Source organism: Leishmania donovani, chromosome 26 (assembly GCF_000227135.1).
Source record: "Leishmania donovani BPK282A1 complete genome, chromosome 26".
Lineage (NCBI taxonomy): Eukaryota > Euglenozoa > Kinetoplastea > Trypanosomatida > Trypanosomatidae > Leishmania > Leishmania donovani.
The window spans coordinates 887584-911353 of record NC_018253.1 but is presented as its reverse complement, the minus strand read 5'-3'; the positions used below and the strand labels follow the sequence as shown (position 1 = coordinate 911353).

Here is a 23770-nt window from a genome sequence, read left to right as displayed (position 1 = left end):
AGAGCAAGGAAGCCGCGCGCCTGTGCGCTCACTCCCCCAAAGCGCGCTACGCTACCCATCGTGCGGCGACGGCAGAGCGCGAGGCGAGGAGGAAGGGTTCAGCCGTGGGCTGATGCCGCGGTGCCGGCGGTCGCGTTCATTTGGGGAGAACACGGAACATAGAACACAGTACCCCGCTACTGCCGCGTGAGAGGCACACACGCACACGCACACGTGTGTTCAGGTCGGCGTGCAAGCACGAGGAAGAAGAGGAGGGTACGGGGCGCGTGTGTGAGGGGAATGAGATGCCCAACGGTGTCCCTCGTCACGTTGGCCCAAGTGAGGGCGAAGACGACCGGCAAGGAGAAAAGGGGGCGAACAGGCTTAAAACAAGAGTTGATGCGCATGTAAACATCCGACACGATTGGCAGCATCCGCAACAGCACACCGCGAGGCCAGCGCAAGCCTACATGATGGCAACGCCATCGATAAACGCACACGCCAGAGCATATGCAGTAGGCCCTTACGGGTTCTGCGATGCACCCAAGATGGTTAACTGCCGGAGCATGTCCTCGCCAGAGATCACCGATGTACAGCCATACATCACCGACTTGCGCGGCTTGCTCGCCTCCCATGCCTTCAAGTTGTCGTACTCCGCCACGCTGCCACCACCGAGGGCAAACACGATCGCTTGCGAGAAGACCGCTTCGCGCAGGTCCACCGGCTTCTTCGTGCGAGGGTCGTACGCTTCGACGGTTTCAAGCAGCTTGCCGCGCAGGCTACCGGATGCGCCGCTGCTGCCACCAGGAAGTGCGCTCGTCGGGCTGTTGTACGAGCCGCCCACACCGCTTGCACCACCGCTGCTCGCCGAACCTGGCGCGCCGCCAGGTCCGTCCTGCATGAGTGCGTCCACCAGCTTCGTGAGCGGCAGCATCGTCTCTGTCTTGCTCCCCAGCGAGCTCGCAATGTTCTTGGCGATCTGCTGCGCAAAACCCCAGCCAAAGCCCTGACTGGGGTTCGGCTGCGCCGCGCTGGGGCTCTGCGTCGCCAGGGACCAGTTCCGCAGGTGCTTCAAATACGCAAGAGCCGGGAAGCCGGCGGCCCCTTCGCTGACGGCGCCCTCGTGGCTCTGCACGTAGCGTGCCTCCTCTTCTTTGGCGCACATCAGGTATGCGATGAGGTACAGCCGCTGTCTGTCCTCTGTGGTGCCGAGGCTGTTGGTCAGCAGGTTGTGAAACTCCTGCTCGTCGAGCCCCTCCTGTTGCAGTACGGCCAGCTCCACACCGTGGTAGTGGTCCAGGTGCCTCAAGCGAATCTTGCTGAGGATACTGAAGGCAAGCTTTGTGTGGGCATCGAGGCAGCGCTTCCGCTCCGCCAGCGCTGGCGCGTTCGCCAGCAGCTTCGACATGTCGTTGCCGTCGCCGCCGTCGCCCATCATGCCACCGGCACCGCCGGGTGCCTCTTGTGCCAGCGCGGCGTACTCCTCCTTGTAGCGGCGCAGCGCGGCTTCGATGTTGCCGCCGACAGTGCCGAACTCGAGGTTGGCGTTCTCGCGGTAGACCTCGTCCTTGTCAGGATCCACCTCGAGTACCTCGTCCTTCCCGTCTGGAGTGGTGATGGTGCACTTGTTCAGCTTCATGCCGCCGATCTCGACGAGAAGGCCGCGGTACGTGAAGGGGTGGTGCAGCGCCGTTGCGAGGTCGCTGGAGCGATCGACGAGAAGAAGCAGCGGCCGCCCCAGCACCGAGGAGGGCGCCGGTGTCAGCTGCCGGTCGTTCAGCGCGTCGTTCAGCCGCACAGAGAGCCGTCGAGCGACCTCCGCCGCAGCGCCGGAGCGGGAGTGCACCAGGATGGGCAGCACCTGCAGTGACAGACACACGTGTGAGATGCCCAGAACGACCTGATTGAGGTGTGTCTCTATTTCTTCGTCCTTGGCGTTTGTCTTGTTAAGCAGCGGGAAGGAGTTGTTCAGCATGAGGGAGAAGAGGTCGTCCTCCAAGGCCACGTAGCTCAACGTGCGGTCGTACACGTGGATGTGCCGAATCGACTCTAGTGGCGAGGCGCTGAGCTGCTGCGCCAGCAACTCCAGCTGCGGTCGCGGGATCTGCGTTGTGAAGTTGAGGTAGACCCACTCATACAGGCTCTGCGCGCAGTCCTTCGCGATGCGGGTGATGTTCTCCTCTGTCGGCGCGCAAAAGTAGATGGCCGGGGCCCCCGGCACCGGATCACGCTCCGTGGCGATGTGCAGGTACAGGGTGACGCCAAGTTCGCGCAGTTGGCCGACCTTTAGGAGCGGCGCAATGATGTCGCGGCCCCAGTCGTCGAAGATGAGAAGACGCCACGTTGTGATGACCGGCTCAGCAGAAGCGGCGGCAGCGGTCGAGTACGGCTCCGCCACCATATTGCCCTGCGCGTCCAGCGGCACGGCCATCCTGATCATTTCCGCCAACACAGCCTCCTGGCGCTGACGAAGCCAGTACTGGCTCGGTGTCAGCCGCGCTGCAACCGCGCCGGGTGTGCCGGCGAAGACGCCGCCGGGTGGGCGAGCCGACGGGCCGCCGGCACCGCCCATGAGAGAGCTGGATGTGGTGAACATTGCCGGTCAGTGAGTGCGGACTAGAAAACCAAAGTTCGAGGAGCAAAGGCGACGACCGCGCGCGATAAGGACAGGAGGGGAGCGAGCGTGAGATAATGCGAAATTGAACGAGGTGCGGGACCGGGGATGGCAGAGCTCTCAATGATGCTGATGGCGGTCGCAGGGTTAGGAGTTGTAGGGGGGTGCAGGGCAGATGGCGGCGAGCACTGCTGTTCGACCTACCAGCGGGCGCACGCACACGCTCAAGTGTAGAGAGAAGATAGAGGCGATAAAACACGCCGAAAGCACGCGTGTGCCCCGCCACCGCCACCGGAGCACCGAGGGGGGAGGGGGGGGGGGTGCAATGTGCCCGGCACAGCGATGATTTCCTTTTTGTCCCTCCTGCGTGTGTGTGTTGCCGTCGTCGTGGCCGTGGCACCGTGGTGAGTGTTGGCGTGCTTTGCGGGCAAGTGAAGGATCGAGAGACGCATACGGCAGCACAGATGAGAGGAATGCAACGCGCAACAATGTGCAACGGAGCACACACGTGAGAGACAGGGAGCGGTGGCGGCGCAACCGGGATTTCCGTGCAGACTTGCACAGTGGCGGAGGAGGTGCAGAAAGGGAGAAGGCAATGGCGCACAGGCTGAAGGCATCCCCACACACACACACACACACATCACCACCACTCAAGCCGCGCAGAAGAAGCTCCACAGGCTCGGTGAATGTCAGGCCCAACCGGCGTAGCTAAAACTCCTGCCGGCGGTGGCAGCGCGCACGTCTGCAGCCTCTTTCTGCTAATTCTATTCGCTCGAGGAAAAAAAGGGGTGATGGCTACGAGAAAGGGGAAGGGAAGAGCGGGAAAGCAGGCGTGCACAGCCGAAACAGCAGCAGCAGCAGCAGCGCGTGTCGCGCAGTGAGCAGGCGCTCCGTTTTTTTTTACTTCGCGTTACACCTGCTTGTACGCGCATGCGGAAAAGGGGGGAGACGCACTTGCTCTGCCATCGTCTCGGTCTCGCCGACGCTTGTCGACTCGTCTTTCGCCGCCCTCGGCTGTCAAGGGAAGCTAATGTCCCAGAACTGGCGTGGTGTGTTCTGCGAGAGAGGCGGCGAGGGGGACAGCAGCGCGCCATCACACTCGGTGTCGGCCCCGAGGCATCGCGGAGGGGTCTGTGAGGATGCAGTCGGCAGTGGGCTACACGCTGCACGCACAGCGCTGAGCACCTGCTCTGCCCGCACGACGCCCTCGATCCGTTGCTCACGGGTTCGCGCGTAGCCACAGGGAACGTGCTCCTCCTCGAACATTGTGCGTTGATGGCCGTCACTCTCGGTGCGGCGTGCCGTCCTCGATCTCCGATGTCGGTCATTGGCAGTTTCTTCGCACACCGGTCGGCCCAACCCAGCGGCAGCGCTCAACGACACATCCATGCCAAGAGATGGCAAACCCGCCAACGGCACCGCCGCAAGGACCTCATCACTCATGCCGACAAGTCCCCACTCGCCACCCCTCCCCCGTCTCCGTTTGTACACGCCACGATGCGTCGGCTGACCTTCTGCAGGCGACGCATTCACCTTACGCGTCGCACTGCTCTCCTTGCCGCCACGATGTGCGCGCCGCGCAGTGGCCCGCTTTGAAAGGAGCGACGACGACGATGACGATGGGCGTGGAAGGGCAGTGATGGTGGCAAGTATGTCTGTGGCAGTCACCACGCACGTCGGCGTCGGTGACAGTGGCATAACGCGCGCGGCGCTCACCGTTTGTGGTGCTTCCTTACGGCTTCTGTCCCTCATGTGCATCGACGACGAAATCGCCGCCCTTCCGCGCTTCTCCGAGTGGGGCGCTCTTGCTGACTCGGCATCCGGCTCGTCATGGCCACCGTCAAAGGCTAGACGACGACGAAGGGACGGCGCTGAGGCAGTTGAACTCGACATTGTGGAGAAAACGGAAGCCGCATCGGCCCCTGTAGAAGCGCTACCACCGTTGCCCATGGCAGGGAAGCGGGATGAAAGCTCGGCATCGACTTCAACACGGCGATGCGTCTTGGCGGGCGGAGGCATGGGAAAGTACATCCCCTCCTCGTCCGCGTCGCCAAAGGTCGAGGTAGGGGTGGCGCTAAGTGGCTGAGAGAGTCGGTGCGGCGACGACTTCAACGTCGGCGGTGTGGGGGTGTTCTGAGAGAGCTGTCCATCGGGAGCAGCGACCGCGCTGCTCTCCCACGCGGTAACCGCGGAGGTTCGGTGAGCTGAAAGCGGAGAAATGCATGGAGACAAAGGGCTGCAAGGCTCAACCTTCACCGCATTTGGTGAGGGTCCGCATGTCAGCGCCGTCGCAAAACTTGGTGATACTGCTGGCGTGTGTGACGCTAGCGCAGCCTCATTTGGCTCTTCACGACGGTGGCCGCCCTCCGCCTCCTTCCTCACTTCGTCCCGCTCTCCTTTCGCGGCGGGCTCCGCGCATGAGTCTTCCACATAGGCCGGCGAAGGCTTTGGCAGCGCCAACGTCGGCGCCACGGCGCCCCCGCCCCTCTTTGTGTCTACAAGCCTATCCGCCAATCCACGCACATGAGATGATGGCGGCGAGTGGGGTACTCGTCTGCCCCGCGATGCGCTGCGGCTGTCCATGTTCATTGCTGCCGTCGACATTTCCGGATCACAAGAAGCAGTCGAGGCGTGATGCCTGCGTGGGCTCACTGATCGCTGCGGTGGGGACGGCGGGCAGTACCGCAGCTCGCTGAAGAAACGCGTGCGCCGCTGCGCCTCGACTGCGCTACGATGTCGAGTATCTGGGTTATTGAAAGCGCCTGCCCCGTCTTCGACAACGCCGTGGGTACTTGGCGCGTCTGTGCTGCTGGTGTCGACGACTTCAGTGGTCCGCGAGCCGAGCACGGAAGGAGTCGCCTCGTACTGCCCAATGGTCTGAGGGTTTTCCGGTGTCGCAGTGCTTGGAGTGCGCGCGCTGCTGGCGGCGGCATCACCCGTGCCGCCCACGTCCCCGTCCTCCGGCTCACAAAAGTGCCGTGCAAGAGCGCGGCGCAGAGCCGCGTACTGCCCTCTCGCCGCTGCGGAGAGGCCTGCTGCCGGCATATCAACGCACTGCATCGAGACGCGCGCCTCCGCTGGTATGCGCGTCGCCTCGTCAGTCCCAGTGGTTAAGGGGCGAGCGATCACGGCCGGCAGTGCAGCTCGAAATGTACCCTCGCTGGGCAGCGCACTGACGTCCTCAGCGCCGCCGCTCCCGTGTGCCGCCGCCGTTGCCGCGCCTGCGACAGCTAGCGCGTTAGACAGGCGCGCGGCGCCGACTAAGGCCTCCGTAAGGAGTCGCAAACGGAACAGCACGCTCAGCTCTGTCTCCTGCGCTTGCCGCAGTCGCGTCTCTGTGGCGCGCAGGGCCGGCAGCGCGTCTATGCCCGACTGCAGAAGGGTCGGCGATGCGCTGCGCATGTGAACCTCCTCAGCGACAGCGCCGTGCTGGCGGGCAGCAGTTCCGTTTCCCAACGCACTCGGCACCGGCGATAGTGTCTCAGCAACAGCCTTGGCATGCTGTGCAGTGCTGCTGCCGGCGCTGCGCGAGAAAAGGGAAGTCGGGAACGGCACCTCCACCGAGGCCGGAACATCGCTGTCGTTCTCCTTGGGGTGCGGCATGTCTGCACGGAGAACAGGCGAGAGAGGAAGATAAGAAACGCGAGGAAAGGAGCACTCCGTGGATGCGTGTGTGTGTGTGTGTGTGTGTGTGTGCTCGTCCTTTTCCGCGTAGGGCGGTACCACCTGCCCCTGCCTCTCCCCTACGGCCCCTCCGCACTGTCACAGATGCCACCGAAGGAGGGAAGAGGGGGCGGCGTACTTGTGGCGCCGGCGCAGGCTGCCCACTCAGTGTGCGAGGAATGCGCCCAAAGCCTAAGGCGGCGCCAAGCAGAGAGCCCACAAGGGGCAGGCATACCACAAGTGCGTGCCGTGCGTGAAAAGACGAAGAGTAGAAGAGCAGACGGCATGGCAGAAACTCGAGGTGGCAGCGGGAGAGGCCAGAAAGAGGGGATCAACCGTGGTTTGCAATGGCGTGTGCCCGCACAGCCGGCCACGCAGCTCGGAGAAGAGTAGCACGTAATCAGCGCGAGGGGCACTGATCTTGCAGGCTTCCCATTGTCGATCCCGAGGTTGTGAAACAAGCGGGGGCCTGTGTTGCCGAAGAGTGCTGCGTGGCATACACACAGAGAGAGGGAGGATACAGCCACACCGTCACTCTTATCCTCAACTCTCTCTCTGTGATGATCGCTAATGACGATGTCGGCTCGCTTCACGTGCCTTCGTTTCTTTTTTCTGTTTCAGGTTTGGGATGTCTGGTAGTGGAGTCGACACGACGCAGAAATGAGAAGCGAAACAAAAAAATAAAACGAAGGAAGCGCTGTAACCAAGGAACGAAGGCGCCGTGGACGAGCCGCAAAGAGGAACGCCCGCAGGAGGGCGATGGCGCGGCCGGGCGTGTGTGAGAGACACCCCCATGTGCAGGCCGCACTCTGCCGAGGCGGAGAGAAAGTCACCACGCCTGCTTTGCAGTGGCGGGTAAGAGAATAGGTGCACACGGAGGGGAGAAAGAGGAGATGGACAGAGGCAGCGGCATCTGTGCGTCTGAGCATCAGCCAACTGCCGCCACCCACTCCCTGCCCCTTACCTCCAGGGCCATGGCTTCCTCTTGTCTCTTCATCTTTACCGCACTTCATTCTGTGCACCGCGCTGATCGTTTTTTGCTCATCATAAGCCAGCGTTCTTCAGCACCGTCGCGGAGAGGCGGGAGCTCTCCATCTTTCCGCTGCAACCATGGCTTCTCTCACTTGGCCCAGTAATCCTAGATCTTGACGGCGTACACGCGCTTGGGGAACTTGTGTGCCTGGCGCATCTGGCGCGACGTCTTCCGGTTCTTCTCGTTCTCCTTCAGCGCTAGGCGGCGGCGGTGCGTCAGCTTCGCGCGCAGCACCTTCGGCGTCTTGCAGCGCAGCTTTCGGTCCGCGTAGAACATCTTCAGGTTGCTGCGCTCGTTCTGGTTCAGCACGGTCAGAATGCGAGCAATGCTCTTGCGGATCGGGCGGATGCGGCCCAGGCGGGTCTCGGCGCCGCCCGTCTGCTGCACCACGCGCAGCTGCGACAGCTCCTTCTTGTACTCCGTCAGCGTCTTGAGAAGATCATCCTTGCTCTTCTCGCGCAGATCCTTAATCTTCATGTGGTGGGACATGGCTCCGGGTGAGGTAACTCGAACCGAGTGAAGCGAGCGGAGAAGCAACGAAGCTGAGGCGAAATCCCTGCTGTAACGTCGCGGGAGGAGAAAGAGGTAGTGGCGGTGGTGGGAAGCACATATATGCACGAGCAGACGGCACAGATGCACGCACACACGTTGGCGCACATGTATGGATGTGTGATGTATCAGAAGAGGGTGGTGGGTAGGGCCGTAGAGGGGAAGGGGGTGGAGGAGAATGGCGGGTGAGATGGGGCACGTTAGGAGAGAGAAAGAGGCAGAGAAGAGAAGACATTCAGTACACTAAAAACAGAGAGATCGCATGGGGATAGTGATGGAGCCACCCACATGATCGTTGCACCACGCGCAGACGCATGCGCGCGGACAGATACAGGGCGGGAGAGCGTGCACCGTGGGAGGGAGACGAGTTCATTCCTTAGCGGTGAAGGCGGCAAGAGCGGCTACACGCACTGACCCAGGCGCCACACAGCAAGAGAGAAACAGAAAGAGGCACACAAAACACAAAGGCCTACTCAGAGGCATGTTTCGCGGAAATGGGGGGATGGCGTCGTAGCTGTGCGCGTCCCCTTGCTGTGCTACTGTCGGCAACGATTTCGTTTTCTCGGTCGCTTCGCTGGCGTCCACAGCTCTCGCGTGCCTTCACTTTTCGCTTGCTTCACTTCATGTGCCCTTCACTACGCTTGAGCCAAGCGGCTCGCACATGGACAGGCGAAGGCGAGGAAAGAGAAGAGTTGCGCATCAACGTGCTGGAACAGGGCGCAGCGCGGGGCGGCGCGGTGAGCGCTAATAGACACCAGCAAAGAAGGACAGAGAGAGATTGCGCCTCTGTGTGCGTGGGTGTGTTGCGCGAGTTGAGGAGGACAAGCCACAGCAACGCGCACCCTTACACACACATCATCATCACCCACGCGTAGGCGTCTATGTACATCAAGACGAGGGAAAGGAGGAAAACATCAACGGAGCAAAGCCCATACATGTACACGACGAACGAAGGCACACACACGCGCACACACCAGCCGTGCCCTCCGCAGCACCACCGCCATCATCGCTGGTGCAAACCACAACCACAACAGCAAGTGAAAGGGGCCGGGCACGGTGGGGGGGGGGGGCGAATGCGAACACTTTAAAGAAAAGAGTGAGATCGTGGACTGGGGTGCGGACAACACGCCGCCACGGCGCCGATGAGGCTGCCGCGTAGACCGCAGCCTCGCCTGCCTCATAGCTTTTTTATACCAAACTGCACGGCAACGGAAGCGACGGAGTTGGACTGGGTGGCATAGACCTTGTCGTATCCCGGCACCAGAGAGGCCGACGCTAGCGACGCAACTGCCGATCCGCCACGCACGCAGCCCGTCGTGGTGTACGGCAGGTTCGCGAACTGGTCACGAGAGCGATGGTACGGTGTCTTGGCGAGCGGCTGCAATTGCGCCAGGTGCGCCTCCACCGCCTTCTGCAGCGCCGTGATGCGCTCATCGCGCTCCTTCTCCTGGGCCGCGAAGAACGCCTCGAGGGACGCGCGCTGCTCCTCCGTCAGCTTCTTCCACGAAGCCGGTCGACGAGGTGGCCTGGGCTCCGCGGCGGCGGCGAATGCCGTACCCTCGGCACCATGGTCCTCCCCGTCTGCGGCCTCGCCGGCGTCCCCGGGCCTCTCCGCCTCCTCCTCCTCCGCCTCCTCCTCCTCCGCCTCCTCCTCCTCCGCCTCCTCGTCTATGTCCGACTCCTCCTCAGACGCCTCCTCCTCCGCTTCGTCCTCATCGTCGTAGTCTTCGTTGTCCGAGCGCTCCTCGGCCGCAGCGGTGCGTCGGGCCGCACGGCGTTCTTCGGCCGCCTTTTGCTTGGCAGCCTTCTCCTTTGCCCGCTGAGCCTGGCGCGCCTTCGCCGCCACCTTCAGCTCCTTTGCCTCCATCGCTTTCATCGTGGCTGCAGCGGCCTTGGTGTACACCTTCACGCCGTCCTTCAGCGTCCGCTGCACACTGCGCACCGCCTGCTGCACTTTCTGGAAGTTGTGTGCAGTGTGCCGGCATACCTCCTTCACAAGCAGGCGGTCCTTAAGGCCGTACACGTGGCCCTGCGCCGCGCCGATGAAGACCAGCGACGCAGAGCCACCTTCATCTCCATCCAAGCCAGATGACGCACCGGAGCATGATAAGGGAGTGTGCGGCAACTCCACCGTGCCGAGGGCGCTCTGGAACGGGACGGGGCGGCGCTCCGGCGCCTTCAGGGCAGACTTCCATGCTGTTCCCTTTGCCTGCTGCTGAAGGAAACGCAGCTTGGCGTCGAAGACCTCAGATTGCGGCGGGCTGCTTGCGGCCGTCGGAGAGCTGGCAGCGTCGACAGCCGCCTCTTCTCCAGCGGCATCCGTGGCGGCAGCGACAACAGCAGCACCGTCGGCGTCGCTCTCGGCAGCGGCTGCCACTCCCACAGTTTCCTCCATCACCTCCTCGGCCATCAGCCTGGCCGGATCCAGCTCTTGGAAGACAATGCAGACGCTACGACGCTGTTTGCTGGAGGACCGCTCTGAGTCCTTGCGCTGCTGCTCTTCTTGCTGCTCTTTCTCCATCAAGTCCGCCTCCGCGGCGGCCTCCTGCAGATCAGGCAGCAGCCACACCTTCAACGTGCCGTCTTCGGAGCACGATACAAGGCAGCTTGCACCGTCGCCACTGCCGCCGTCTTCGGCGTCCGCGTAGACAAGTACATCTTTCTTCTCCGATGCTGGCGGCAATGCGTTGGAGGAGCCGAACGAGGCGGGATTGGCAGGGGCGCGCTTCGACCGCACCACCGGGATGCTGGACGGAACCGGTACCACGAACAGTGCAGTGATGGCGCCTGTGTGCCCACGCAGCTCACAGACCGGACGGCCAGACTCCATATCCCACACGTAGATGAGCCCGTCTGTGCCGCCGGTGAGGACGGTGCCGCTGTTATTCCAGTCCACTGCAATCGCCGTCAGGGCGCCACCGTTGTGCGCCGGCCAGCTGGACCGGCGATCGCCCTCCATCAACGTGAGAGAGCCGTTCTCGCCGCCGAGGAAAAGCCGCTGTTGGCCGGCTGCAGCGCTTTCGCCGCCATCCTGGATCATGGTACGCACTGCGAAGGGTAAAGTGCTCGTCTTCACAAGCGTCGCCCGCACCCTAAACCTGCCGGTGGACGGCGACGACGCAGCGTCCTCGACCTCCTCCAGCGTCCACCACTTCACGGTGCCGTCCAAGGAGCATGTGCACAGCTCAGCGGCTGAGACAGCTATGATGGCTGTGACCGCCCTGCGATGAGCGTAGAAAGACACCGTCGGAATCCCGAGCTCGGCATCCTTCATGTCGTCATAGCGCTCCACTGTGCCGTCCTCTCGACCTACAAACAGCGGCACGAGTCCGCCGCCGGCCTCCTCGGCATCACCGGTGTAGGCCGCCAAGCAGCGGATCGTCACGCGAGATGGCATGCGCGAGAGGCAGAAGTAGAGAGAGATGATTGATCGTGCTTACGTGTGCGTATGGAATGGTTGAATGCGCTGGGTGCGTATGAGATGCCGAAGGCAGGAAACACGTGAGGTGGTGGCCACTGTTGCTCTTCACATGCGCACCACGACAAAGCCACGAGACCCACGCTGGTCTCTGTTGGGGAAGGGGGGGGGGGGGGGCAACTTTTCTTGAACTGCAGTCACGTCGCGCGCGTCGTATTGCTTTAATTTCCACCGACTGCCTTCCGTGGCCACATACAACATACGCGCGCACCTCTTGCTGTTGTTTCCGCGAGGATGCACTCAGAGCCGTTCACTTCAGCCGGAGAAGAGAGAGTGTGGTGAGGTGGGCAGTAGTGGAGGTGTGAGCGTATGTGTGCGTTCGTGCGTGTGTGTGTGTGTGTGTGTGCGTGAGGGCACGCATAATGGGAAAGGCAAGTCAGGAAGACAAGAGGAGCGACTCGGTTAGTGGGGGAGAGGAGGGAATAGAAAAGCTATGGGGAGTAGCACAGCAGAGGGGGGAAGGGGGTACAGGGACGTGCGTACGCCTCTGTTGCGGCTACCCATTTTGTCAAGTCGACACGAGCACCAGGGGGAGGAAGCACAATAGGGAACCCTCTCGGAGACGGGCTCCACCCTCTCCACCATCCACCTCCTTGCCCCGATCTCGTCTGCATTGTTCAGTGACAAGGACGAAGAAACGAAGGAGAGAGAAAGAGAGAAGGAAGACGAGGATGCGCTTGCCTCGCACTACGTTGTCCTGTCGTCTCCCTGTCACCACTCGACTCCAATGCTTCTCTGCCTCACCGCGCCGTACCGCTCAGTTCACTGGGCCTCTTCGCCGCATCCGCTCACGTTCCTTCCTTGCTCCTCCTTCATTTAGCGTTGTCTTCGGTTCTCGTGAGTCTTTACTCCTCCGTGTTCGCTCGGCAGAGACACGCACACATAAAGAGAGAACGCACCGACACAGGACGTGAATGCAAGCGACCGCCACAGTGGGTGCACAACACTCACACACACACATGCAAAGACGTGCTTCTTTCAGTCGTTGTAACGAATCTTGCGGCTCACACGGAACGGCGGCGGGCCGTCCTGCTCCTCATTCGGCACCACAGGCGGATTCACGCGAGTCGGGCGGGCCAGCAGCTCCAGCCGCGACCGCAGTGCTGTCCGCTCCTTCGCCGTCAGCGGCCGCGGCCTCAACGTCAATTCCGTGTACTTGCGAGGGTCGGCGTAGTAGTCGTACTGAGACACGAGCAGGCGCCGATTGTCGTCGTGGTCGACCGACACCGACGGCGGTCGCCACCCTTTCTCTAGCTGCTTGCAGTAGTTGGCAACTGTGTCGACGTCCACGTTGCCGCGGTTGCTACCAGAAGCCGAAGGGGCCGACCTCGGTGATGACTCTGTGATCGCGCGCGCAGAGGACGCTGGTAGACGGTGGTACTGGTAAACCGTCTCCTTCTTGACCTTCTCGGCGTCCTTGTCAGTGCCGAAGATGCGGCGCAGCTCTGCCTCCCGTGCCCGGCGCACCTTCAGCGGTTCGTCGTATACGTGGTGGATGTGATGTGTCATCTCCTTGCTGGAGAGGAAGCGCGGCGTCTCCTCGGCGTCCGGGTACAGCTCCTGCTGCAGCGCCGCCCTGTGCTGCTGTCGGCGCAGCAACTCGCCTTGCACGCAGTTGTTCAGGTACGCCTCCAGCTGCGCGGGGGAGCGGCGAGCTGACAGGGTTGGGGGGTACGCCTCCTCCATCGCACGTGCCTCTGCCCGCTTCTTGCGCTCCAGGCCGCCATAGTAGAGCCGATTGACGGAGCTGTTCACCATGCTCGGGGAGGCGTAGTAGTTGACAAAGGCCGCCGCCTTTTCGTTGCCGCAGTGTGGGTTGGGCATTCGACTCACAGTTGCCCCGCCTTCAAAGAATGCAGCGGCACCTCCTGCAGAAGAGAAGAAAGACGAGAAGGCAGAGACGGGAATGCCACGTGTCAGACTACCGTGTGCTGCGGTGCTCGCGCGGCGTGTGCGTCTATCTCTATCTGGGCGCGGTCTAGCACGCCGCCACGGTGCCCTGAATTCGGGGGGAGAGAAACGGGTGCTAATAATATATAGAAGGCGCGTGGCTGTTTCTAAAGCTTGCACAACACAAGGAACGAGCAAACGCGAGCATCAACGCATCAGAAGAAGCGGAATGGTTGTGGGCGGGGGGAGGGGCGAGGAGCGGCGAGAGGGAAGAAGGTGTGTGCATGTGTGTGTGTGTGTGTGCTCTCTAGGCTTTGGGATCACCCTGCACCTCGGCCACCAAGGATAGCAGCAGCAGCAGGACGAGTAGCAGTATGGCGACCACGCTACCACGGCGGAAACCGAGAGAGTGAGAGGAGGGAGGGGGAGCGGTGATGGAGAAGACAACAACAAAGACGAAGAATGTGACGAGGAAGGATGATAGAGAGTCGGCATACAGAGAGGTACATGCGCGGGTTGTGCACATGCACACACAAGCGCACATGCACTTCCCAATTCCGTCAGTTGTTCGCTTGGAACAGGCACAGGTGCACACGGCGCCGTGGAGATGGAGGAAGGGAAGAAGCGTGAGGGGTGCAGGGCTTACAGTAAGAAAAATGTGAAAAAAGGTGAGGGAAGGCCGCCGCGGCTGATGCAGCTCACTCCACCCTCCACCCTCCTCTTCTGAAGCCCTGTAGTTCTCTGCCAAGCACACTAGCAAAGCCTTCGAAAAGAGACTTCCAAGGAACGCTTAGCATCTCTTCATGTAGGCAGGGTCAGAGCACATTTCGGACCTCCTCTTCCTCTCCCACCCATCCCGGCTGTTGTTGTCATCCATCGCGCTTCTCTCTTCTGAGGTTATTGCTTCAGCTCAAAAAAGGAGGCGGACAGTTACCCTCAGTAGAGGCGAGAACCACACACACACATACATACACACGAAAGAAGCACGGCAGAGTTAGTTGAATGACCAAGGCAGACAGATACACGCACACACATGAACGCAAACACACGGGCAGCATCAACTAAGAACCCAACACAGAAAAGAGCACAACACAAAGACAGAACAAAAAAAAAAGATAAAAGGAAAGATGAATCTGTGACCTCATTCACGTCAACTCCACTCTCAGTCGCGTACACCCTGCCATCTGCCACGACCACCCACCCCCTTCTCTCTCTTGACTACGATTCCTCTAGTCTTCCTCCCTCCTGATGCAGCGCGCACACACACGCGCGCATTAACTCGTACGCCGTCAGTCAGGAGATCCGCTGGAGCGGAGCGGGCCTCCCTCTCGTCTCCGTCTCTCTCCCTCTTGTGTCGCAGCAGGCACCGACGCACCTCGCAACGCTTGATAAGGTACATCACACGGAGGCGTGCGTTAGCGAGCCCCGAATCGACAGAGAGAGCGCAGGAGGGGCGAAGAAGGAGAGAAAGGGGGCGGGACCGGGACGGGACAGGACGGGACAGACAGGTGGATGCAGAGGGATGCAAAACGGAACGAGAGAAAGATAGAGACGTCAGAAAGACAATGCGTTTAACATATAGCGAAACCCGAAGAAACGAAGAGAGAGCGGCTGCGTCCATAGCCGATCAGCCCACTGACACCTCGCGTAGTCGCACCTACATAAGCGCGCGCGTCGAGTGCTGTCCTTTGTTGTTGCTGCGTTCTTCTCAAGCACAGATACACATCGTGGCACCATCAGCAGCAGCAGCAGTGAAGCATCGCAGCTGACCTTCCCAATATCGTGTTTACCATCACGTTTACACGGAAAATGCCCCATAATTCGAACAATCGTGAAACCCCCAGCTGCAGCGGAGAAATACTCTCCAGAAGGGCCTTGAGCGACGCAGGGTCCTGCTCTCCAACTTCTAACGTTGGCATCGACTCTAGCGAGCCCTGCGCGACAGCGTTCATCATACCGCCGATAGAATTCGACAGTGACGGCGTCAGCGGCACAAGCACGGGTAGCATGCGAGCCGCCTGCGCCGGCGAGCTGATGTGCAGCCGCGTGTACATGCAGCGCGGGATGGCCGTGCTGCCAAAAACACGGCGTCCAAGCATCGTCTCTATCACTGCCGTAAGAAAAAAAAGAGGGGTGGCGGCTTGTACGGATGGCTCACCCACACTGGCTCGTGACGCAGTGGAGTGGGAAGGACTGAGAGGGGGTTAGGTAAATGCGTAGGTGAGGTAGTCGCCGTTGATGATGTCTGCTGAAACCCTCCAGCACGCAGGCACCCACACACACACACACGTGCCAAGACAAGTTGATGGTGGTCCGGGGAGGTGGGGGGGCTTGAATGATCCACGCAGCTGCATGAGGACCGCCCACGTAAAAGCGGAGGAACAACAGTAAAAAGGAGACAGGCCTTTTGGAAAGGAGGGAGAGGGGCATTCATGCACGCGGCCACCACACCGCGTGCGATGCATGGTTGTGCCATTCGGAGAGAAGGAAAGGAGGGAGAGACGGGAGACGGCGTCGCAGCTCTGTGAAGACGCACACAGACGCGAATGCACTGGCACAGGACGGGAGCGTCATGCGATCAGTGAAAGCCAGGAGTGCCACCTTACCAGTGGTCTGCATCCCTCAGTGCGTCTCATTGTCCCCGCCCCCTCCCTCATCGATGGACAAGATCACTGTGGCAAAAAAAAGGGTCGGCGGAGAAGGGGAGAGGGAGCGGCGTCCGATGGAGCAAGCTCAACGGCGGCCCTTCTCGCCACCTCGTCTTCTCCCTCTCTGCACCCCGAGGAGGACGAGAGAAAGAGACCGACACACAGCGCAGTAATGTTTTATCTTGATGGCGCAGGCAGAGGCAACGGCAGCACTCGCAGTAGTAGAACGAGGCGGTAGGTGAGCAGTAGCTGGCAAACGATGTACAGTGGGCAGCCAGCACACACGCAGAAACGAAATCGAATCACGACCATGGCAGCGAGAGTAAAGGAGAAGGAAGAGACACGCAGCACAAGCAATTCGACCGCGGTGGTAGCGGCCGTGTCCTGGCGTGCGTCGGCCGCCCCTCAACTCCACGAGCACATGCCGGCATACAAAACAAAAATGCGCCTCTGTACTACTCATGGGAGAGGGAGAGGGAAAGGGAGAGGGGGTAAGCAGGCACATGTCAAATCTCAAGGGCGACCACCACACACACACACGCAGACGCTGAGAGAGGAAGAGGAAGAGGCAAGGCGCAATAACGCCGACAAGGCGCCTGCAGGTCCGCTCATGTGCACAGGACTTTGTCTCTCAGTCCATACAGCTGTCACCCCTTCTCTCTTATGCACGCACTGAATGCATCCTCGTTCGCATCCTGCTCACATGACGGCATGGTCGGAGTCGGCGTCTGAGCCAGCGATGTGGTGCTCCAATATGTCTTGCAAGTTCGCCAAGCTCACCTTCTCTGCCAGCTGATTCGCCAGCTCCTCCTCGAGCCGCTGCACTTCGATCTGCATCTCCTCCTGAATGAGCTGATGAAGGCCGTTGAGCTTGTCGTGCACAGCGCTGACATCCTCCTTGCGTGCGAGGAGGCCAATCATCGAGGACCATATGTTCTCCAATCGCTCCTCGAGAAGTGCCCGTGGGTAGTAGGTGGCGTGCATCGAGTCGACCACCTCCGCTACCCAGGCCGCTTTAGTATCGTCGGAGGGCTTCTGTGCGCGGTCGCCCGCCTCGAACGATTCGGTCGTTGCTACGACGGCCGACCCCTTCACGTTAGCGCGCAGTTCGTCGATCTTTGTCTCCATGCCGCTCACGATAGTCTCGAGTTGGAGCGAGAAGTCTCGCTGGTGCGCCTGGTGTGCCGATTGGGCCCTTTCCAGCTCGCTGCGCAGCTCCGACTGCGCCTTCTCCAGTGCGCTGAGGTCGTCAGCAGTAGCACGAAGTGACTTCTCCATGCTCTCGACGCGGTCGTAGCCCTCGAGCAGAGTCGAGATGCGCTCTTCGAGGGTGTGCTGCACCTCCTCCACGGCAGATTGCAGCGCCGCTAAGCTCTCTGTGTTGGCGTGTGCATCTACCGCAGTGGCGCTGGATTCAGCAGCAGCCTTCAGCACGTCCTGGCAACGGAGGACGGCAGCGGTCGCGGCAGCCTCAACCAAGGCCGGCTCTGCCTCACGCATCTCTGTGCGCAGCTGAGACGTCACAAAAGCGTGCATGTCCTCCTGCAACCGCCCCAGCTGCTGCTGCAGCCGATGCACATCCTGGTGGTGAGCATCTCTCTCCACTTCACGGACGCGCGGAACACCACTGGAGCAGCGGCACGCATTGCTATTAAGCTGCTGCTGGACTACGTCGAGTCGCTCATGGCACCGCGCCAGCTCATCAACGCAGTGTTTCACGGCTGCCGCGGTGGCAGCCGAGTCTGCGTCACCGGCTGGTGGGGACCCTCTGTTAGGAGGAGAGGAGAGTAGCTCCGAAACATCTCTCTCAATGGCGAGCAGCCGTTCCTCCACTGTGCAGAGCGCCGCCGCCGCCGCCTCACGGCGTGACGACTCCTCAGCGTCAAGGCGGCGATGGAGCTCTTCGTAGGCGGCGCGCACCGCCTCTCTGTGTAGCGCGTCGCAAGCGGGCGAAGACACGCCGTCCCTCCTGCTTTGCCGCTCAGTAGCAGCAGCACACTCGCCTCGCACTGCTTCAAGATCGGCGTGCAGCGCTTGTAGTGTCTCTGTCTCCATTCGAGTCACCTGCGCGGAAAGGTGATCTACCGTTTCCGTCAATCGGGCAACACTGGCGCTCAGGCTCCTGCGAGAGACATCGGCGTTCATTCCAAAAGCAGCAGCAGCGCCATTTTGCACACTCGATGGTGACTCGACAGACGGCGCAGCTGCAGTTGGTGCCGCTGCGGCATCACGCTTCCACTTTTCCAGCTGCGTGTGCACCTCCGACAGCTGCAGTGTTGTCGAGTTTTGGTGACGGGAAAGAGACTGCTCCGTGTGCAGCAGGCCCTCCAGCGCCGCCGTCAGATCAGTGCCCAGCTTGAGCGTCATGCGCTGCTGGTCGTGCAGTTGTGCTTCCATCTCATGGGCCCCGCAGGCAAGTTGGCTGCTCCGCTGGTCAACACTCATCACGTGCTCGCCGAGCTCCAGTAGCCGACGCTTGAAGCCGTCTATCGCCTCCTCGACCAGGAGAACACGCTGAAGCACGGGGTTCGTGGGGGAAAGGCTTCCGGCTTCAGTGTCCGTGCACCATCGGTCGGCGCGTGTTGACAGCGTCTGCAGGCCTAGCTCGATCCCCGCCACGCGGCGCTTCACAGCCTCCACCTCTACCAACGCTGGCGTCACTTCGCGCAATGCTGCGTGCGACTGCAGCTGATGCGTCACCTCATCTCTCACTGTGCTCCGCATCTGATCCATCTGCTGCGACACGATGGCCTGTGTATACTTGGCGCCGCCGTCTACCTTCGCAGTCAGCTCGTTCAGCTGCTGAGACACGCGCTCAAGTACAGGCGGCGACGCGTGCGGCTGTGAGTTCGGTGATACCGCCGCCGTGATCCTCTCCTCCACATCTTTCACAAAGGTCGACCGCCATGTTTCCCACGCCGCTGGAATCTCAATGCTTGTGCAGCTCTCTGGTGTGTTCGCCTGCGCTGGTGAAGCAGCGGGCGCTGGAGGGGGTACCACAGTGACGCCGCACCCCTTCTGAAGCCCCTCCACAGCGACCGAGAGATTATGCACAATTTCGCACAAGGATGTCACTTGCCGCTCCTGCTTTTCGCGCTGCTGTGATGCGTAGCCCACCATTGTGCCGATGCGGCCCAGCTCGTTATGCAGCCAATCATTATCTTCCATTTGCTCCGCCCGCATAGTCTTGACGGAAGTGGCGAGCTGCTGCACCTGTGCCTGAAAGGTCGCCACGGTGTCTGCTAACGAGGTCCTGATTGCTTCAAGCGCGTCCTGCGTCTGTCGCTGCTCCTGATGGTCGCGGCGAGCCACCAAGGTGGAACCAAGCTGCTCCACCTCCGTTTCCACACTATCAAGACGCACAGAAATGTCTTTCATCTGCTTCACGGCACGCTGCGTGAGAGCCTCCGCCTCGTGGTTTGCAGTTGCCAGCTGCTCCGTCAGGCGCCGCTGCTGTTCCTTTACCGTGCGCAACTCCTCTGCCAATTCGTGATAGCGCTGCCGCGTTTCAGCCTGGTCCTCCTTGACAAGACCTCGAAGCTCAGCATAGAGAGATTTCGCTTCCTCTCGTGATCTGGACTCGCTCCCAAGACAGGTATCCTCTGCTCGCTTCATACGCAACTCCAGCTCGGCGTGCTGCGCGACGCACAAACACTCGAGCTTCTCCACCGTATTAAAGCACGATGTGAAACGTTCTCTGCTCGCCTTTTGATCCGCCTCAACAATCTGCGATAACTCCTCGCACATGCCGCGAATTCTGCTACTTTCCTCCTTTTGAGAACTGGAAGCTTCTCGGAGAAGCCCGATGCTCTTCTCCAAGCTTCTTTGCTGTGTACTGTAGACGTCCAGCTCACTCTTGAGCGTTTTCTGCACGTCTGTGACAGCCGCCAACGCCGCTGAGTCAACCAGTGATTCAGTGGATCTCCGGCCCACTGTACAAGCGTCGACGTGATCTTTGAGTAGTCTCTCCGTTGTCTCCGCCTTAGTGGTCAGACAAGTGACAAGTCCTTTCAACTCATCAAAGGCGCTGCCGGTACTGATGGAGAAGAGGGCTGACTTCGATAGCTCTTCAACATGTGCAGAAAGATGCTGCATCTTTTCGTCAAGTTTTTCTGCCTTTTTCCGAAGAGAGTGAATCTGCTCTGTGTGCCGCTTCTCTGTGGAGTCGTGGGCAACTCTTGAAGCGTGGTGATTCAGTGACATTATGTTACGTGCGTTGTCAATTTCCAGATCCGCCTGCTTTTGCATCACTCGACGGAGTAGCAGATTTGTCTCTTTCTGCTCTTGACGTAGCATCTCCACGACGGCACGGGATGCTTGCGCTTCGTCATTGAGCTGTTTCATAAACTCGCGTACCACAAATGGAATATTCACCCATTCGTCGGCGTCGTCCAGAAGGACGCAGCGACCCTCGTAGCCCATCATGGTTCTATGAACAGTGTACAGTCTATGTGTTTGCGTCTTCTCTCAGACGTTGGTGGGCTTCTCTCAGCCTTCGCGATATTGCTGCCTGATCAAGTGCACGTGATAACCGACAAGCAGCACGAAAAAAAAATGGGAGAAGGAACAAGCAGCGTGCTTGTTCTTGTTGCCTTCTTCACCTGCGAAGATCTCTATAGCAGCGGCTGCTCAGTGAATGATAATAAAATGATCAGGAAAGGAATAATGAGGGTGCGTACACGCACGCCAGAACATCTCGCACGCGCGTCAAAGTCCAAGCGTGAGGGAAGATGACGAAAGAAAAGATCCTCACGGATTGAAAGGCCACAGCAGTTGGTGAAGCAGTTGGAATGAGATCAGAAGAGTCGCGTGTTGCTTGAAAGCTGCCGGCCACCCAACTAACGCAGCGGTGCCTGTGAGGGAGAAGCTGGACCACACTCCCATGTGTACCGCGATCCGAAGAATAAGAGATGCGTAGTGGTCCCGTATATATTTACTATTTTGTTTTCGGTGTCTGTTTGCAAGCATTGAAAAGCTGAAAAAAGGTGGCAAACACTGCAAAAAACGTGGAGAACACGTTGCGCTAAGGTAATGCAGTACATCCAAAAAAAAACCATGATTCCCGCATCATAAACTCTCGGCCTCGACACACATGCAACGGTGAAAAAAAAAAAACGATAAAAGATGATGTTTCCCAAAAAAAAACTCTCGCTCGCTTGGTGTATAGTCTGTAGACGCTAAATGGAATAGCCACTCTCTGTAATCATCCGTATGTTGTACTTGCGAAAATACTGCATATAGTTCCAAAACTCCTGTGGATTAATGGCGTAGTACACTTGATGGTCCCGTACATCAGCAAAATGAATATTCCTAAGAGGTGGGCGCACCCGTGCCATGTCCAGCATGAACTTGAACTTGTAGTACCAGTCTTGCTTCCTCAGCAGCCCAGGCACATACACAAGACTGTGAACACCATTATAGCTCTTCACCTTATCTTGTGCTCGATCGAGTGGCCTAAAAGGTGAGCCGCTGCGGCCTAGAATGGCGGTGACACTAAGGGCTACGTCTTTGTGCTCCAGCACGGTTCGCAATGCAACATAGCCACCGTTGCCTTTGCCGAAAAGATGCACCTTCCCATTTTCGACGCGGAAGTTGTCCTTCACCCAATCGCAGAATCTCGCCACCACCCCCTCCACAGGAACATGCATATTATGTCGAAGGTTCACAACGGGGGACAGAATAACCCACCTTTGCTGCGCCATCAATTCGTAATGAGTGGGGCGCTCGAAAAAGTTGGCGCACACATCCTCAAAGTCACGCGGAATACCGCGGTGATCGGGGAGCACAACCATGTATGGGTGCTCCACATCCGGCTTCCAATCTGGCGGCGCTATCATACTGTACGCGATGGGCGATGGATCTTCGTCAATGCTGAATGCACTGTGATCGACGCAGTCAGCTTTTCCTTCGACGATCTTTAGGCTTGTCGACATCGGATATAGTACGCGAAGCTCGAACTCATTGGGGATAATGTAGTTTTTTGGGAGGCGCCTAAACGATGTTTCGTTCGGACGGTACTCCACCTCCGGTTGAGGAACTCGAACGATGTGTCTACGCTTGCGGAAGCTTACTTGATCTGGTGTGCTGTCCTTTGTCTGCGAACCGATAAATGGCCCGTGCTGCGAGTGCATGTACTGGAGCTTGCGCAGCTCAATACACTCAATATCCCTCTTGTTCATCACATTCACATCCTCTGGGTCGACGCTGCAATTTTTCAGCGTATCTTCGTCTTTGCTCTGGTGCACTGTTTCCTTGATAACCTCAGCGGGCTGCACCAACTGTTGGCCGGACTGTGGGTGATTCACAACGGCGGAGTCTAATATGTTCAATGTGTGCGTGCTTCGGCGAGTGGATAACGCGCACGAAAGCGCCAAGTGCTGTGCGCATCGAAGCATGACTAGCGGCTTTATTTTTCACATGCATCCAAGAAAGCTGTTGGAGCGCTGCAGAAGCGCAAGAATGCATGTGTGTGTATAGAAAAGGGTGGGTCGGTCAACCAAAACTGGAAGCGAAAGGAGGATCGTTTAGACCAGGGCAAACGCCTACATGCCGAAATCGACTTTCAACCTTCACTTTAGCGCTCCTCACTCAAAGATGTGCAAGTGACGTACAGAAAGAAGGCATGAATACTCAATTTTACCCTGACTGTGCGTGTAGACTGTGGATAAGCCTTACGGTGCTCACTCACTCTGCACGCTAGATTCTCTTTTTGTTGTTTTGCATCTCACTAATTCAAATACGAAGGGTCCATCTTTTTCAGTTTTTTTTTAGTGCGAATCGATCGCACACATAAGAATGCGTGTAAGGGATACACAATTAAGTGCAAGGAGAAAAGAAAAAGAGACGATACAAGAGTACTGAGAGGAGCACCTTATACTACAATTAAGCAATGGAAAACAGCAAAAATATGTAGCGACTACTTCTTCCAATGCAGGGTATAGAGGTCATCACGCACGCCTTTCAGGATGGGAACTCGGTTGCGCGTATCTTGAATGACACTGAGGTCTACCTTCCAATCAACAAACCCCTCCTTCTCATCCAGCTCCGAGAGAACATTCCCAAAGGGATCTACCACCATGGAGTGCCCCCATGCCACGTACTCCGCGGAGGTATCGCGGGCAGGGGAACACAAGAAAACATACTGCTGATTGTCCACAGCGCGAGCGCGCGCTGCCAGCTGCCAGTGCATCGGGCCGGTCACCATGTTAAAGGCACCGGGGTACACAATAAAGGAGGTTCCTTGTTCAGTGTATTTCCACGCCAGGAAGGGGTATCTGATATCGAAGCAAATAGCAACACCAAACTTTGTGTGCTCGTCCAGCGAAATGGCAGTGGCATCATTTCCAGCACTGAGCACTTCGCCCTCGTCGAAGCGGACGGTATCCGTGTTGATGCGGAACAGATGCACCTTGCGGTGCACGTGTTTCAGCGCACCATCCGATCCAAACGTCATGCTCGAATTGAATAGTTTTCCATCAGCTGACTTTTCGGGAATGCTACCTGCAACGATCCAGATGCTGTTTTCCTTGGCGCACTGGGATATCGCATCAAATGTTTCATTGCCTGGCGCAAGGGCCTCAGAGTACTCGTCGAAATACTTGGTGCCATACGGGCAGTTGAAGCACTCGGGTAAGACAGCCAACTTGCTGCCCCGCTTCGCAGCTTCAGTGATCATCGTGACAGCCTTTTTGATATTGGCTGCCTTTTCACGCGTGACAGCCATTTGGCAAAGAGTCACGGGCAGAACAGACGCCATTTTGGGCAAGAAAAAAGCGTTGATGGTAGTGTTTTTTGGAAGTTGTAATTGTTGCTTCGGTGAAAACTGAGAATTTGGAGGAGAAGGGGGGAGGGTCCATGGGGGTGTCAGGGGGGATGTTTTGGGGGGGGGGGCGCCGTCCTTGGTCTTTGGCAGCCCC

General features: G+C 59.1%; 9 protein-coding genes across 10 annotated transcripts; all 9 read right to left on the bottom strand.

Moving 5' to 3' along the window:
• Positions 1-502: 502 nt before the first annotated feature.
• LDBPK_262380 (sec1 family transport protein, putative) lies at positions 503-2551 on the bottom strand (the record flags this gene model as incomplete). Its single annotated transcript, XM_003861775.1, has 1 exon — positions 503-2551. The coding sequence occupies one exon, from the start codon at positions 2549-2551 to the stop codon at positions 503-505; it is 2049 nt and encodes a 682-aa protein (XP_003861823.1).
• Positions 2552-3610: 1059 nt separating this feature from the next.
• LDBPK_262370 (hypothetical protein, conserved) lies at positions 3611-6196 on the bottom strand (the record flags this gene model as incomplete). Its single annotated transcript, XM_003861774.1, has 1 exon — positions 3611-6196. One exon carries the CDS (start codon positions 6194-6196, stop codon positions 3611-3613), a length of 2586 nt encoding a protein of 861 aa, XP_003861822.1.
• Positions 6197-7394: 1198 nt separating this feature from the next.
• On the bottom strand, positions 7395-7778 carry LDBPK_262350 (60S ribosomal protein L35, putative; the record flags this gene model as incomplete). 2 transcript variants are annotated; one of them, XM_024473471.1, is made up of 1 exon in its annotated part: positions 7395-7778. In XM_024473471.1, one exon carries the CDS (start codon positions 7776-7778, stop codon positions 7395-7397), a length of 384 nt encoding a protein of 127 aa, XP_024329242.1. Both variants share the same exon structure in this region, with proteins under 2 accessions (XP_024329242.1, XP_003861820.1).
• Positions 7779-9015: 1237 nt separating this feature from the next.
• On the bottom strand, positions 9016-11235 carry LDBPK_262340 (hypothetical protein, conserved; the record flags this gene model as incomplete). The annotated part of the gene is made up of 1 exon (XM_003861771.1): positions 9016-11235. The coding sequence occupies one exon, from the start codon at positions 11233-11235 to the stop codon at positions 9016-9018; it is 2220 nt and encodes a 739-aa protein (XP_003861819.1).
• A 1059-nt stretch (positions 11236-12294) lies between these two features.
• On the bottom strand, positions 12295-13140 carry LDBPK_262330 (hypothetical protein, conserved; the record flags this gene model as incomplete). Its single annotated transcript, XM_003861770.1, has 1 exon — positions 12295-13140. The coding sequence occupies one exon, from the start codon at positions 13138-13140 to the stop codon at positions 12295-12297; it is 846 nt and encodes a 281-aa protein (XP_003861818.1).
• Positions 13141-14942: 1802 nt separating this feature from the next.
• LDBPK_262320 (hypothetical protein, conserved) lies at positions 14943-15305 on the bottom strand (the record flags this gene model as incomplete). Its single annotated transcript, XM_003861769.1, has 1 exon — positions 14943-15305. One exon carries the CDS (start codon positions 15303-15305, stop codon positions 14943-14945), a length of 363 nt encoding a protein of 120 aa, XP_003861817.1.
• A 1248-nt stretch (positions 15306-16553) lies between these two features.
• On the bottom strand, positions 16554-20279 carry LDBPK_262310 (hypothetical protein, conserved; the record flags this gene model as incomplete). The annotated part of the gene is made up of 1 exon (XM_003861768.1): positions 16554-20279. One exon carries the CDS (start codon positions 20277-20279, stop codon positions 16554-16556), a length of 3726 nt encoding a protein of 1241 aa, XP_003861816.1.
• A 752-nt stretch (positions 20280-21031) lies between these two features.
• On the bottom strand, positions 21032-22249 carry LDBPK_262300 (hypothetical protein, conserved; the record flags this gene model as incomplete). The annotated part of the gene is made up of 1 exon (XM_003861767.1): positions 21032-22249. The coding sequence occupies one exon, from the start codon at positions 22247-22249 to the stop codon at positions 21032-21034; it is 1218 nt and encodes a 405-aa protein (XP_003861815.1).
• Positions 22250-22770: 521 nt separating this feature from the next.
• Positions 22771-23610, bottom strand: LDBPK_262290 (nitrilase, putative; the record flags this gene model as incomplete). Its single annotated transcript, XM_003861766.1, has 1 exon — positions 22771-23610. One exon carries the CDS (start codon positions 23608-23610, stop codon positions 22771-22773), a length of 840 nt encoding a protein of 279 aa, XP_003861814.1.
• Positions 23611-23770: the final 160 nt, after the last annotated feature.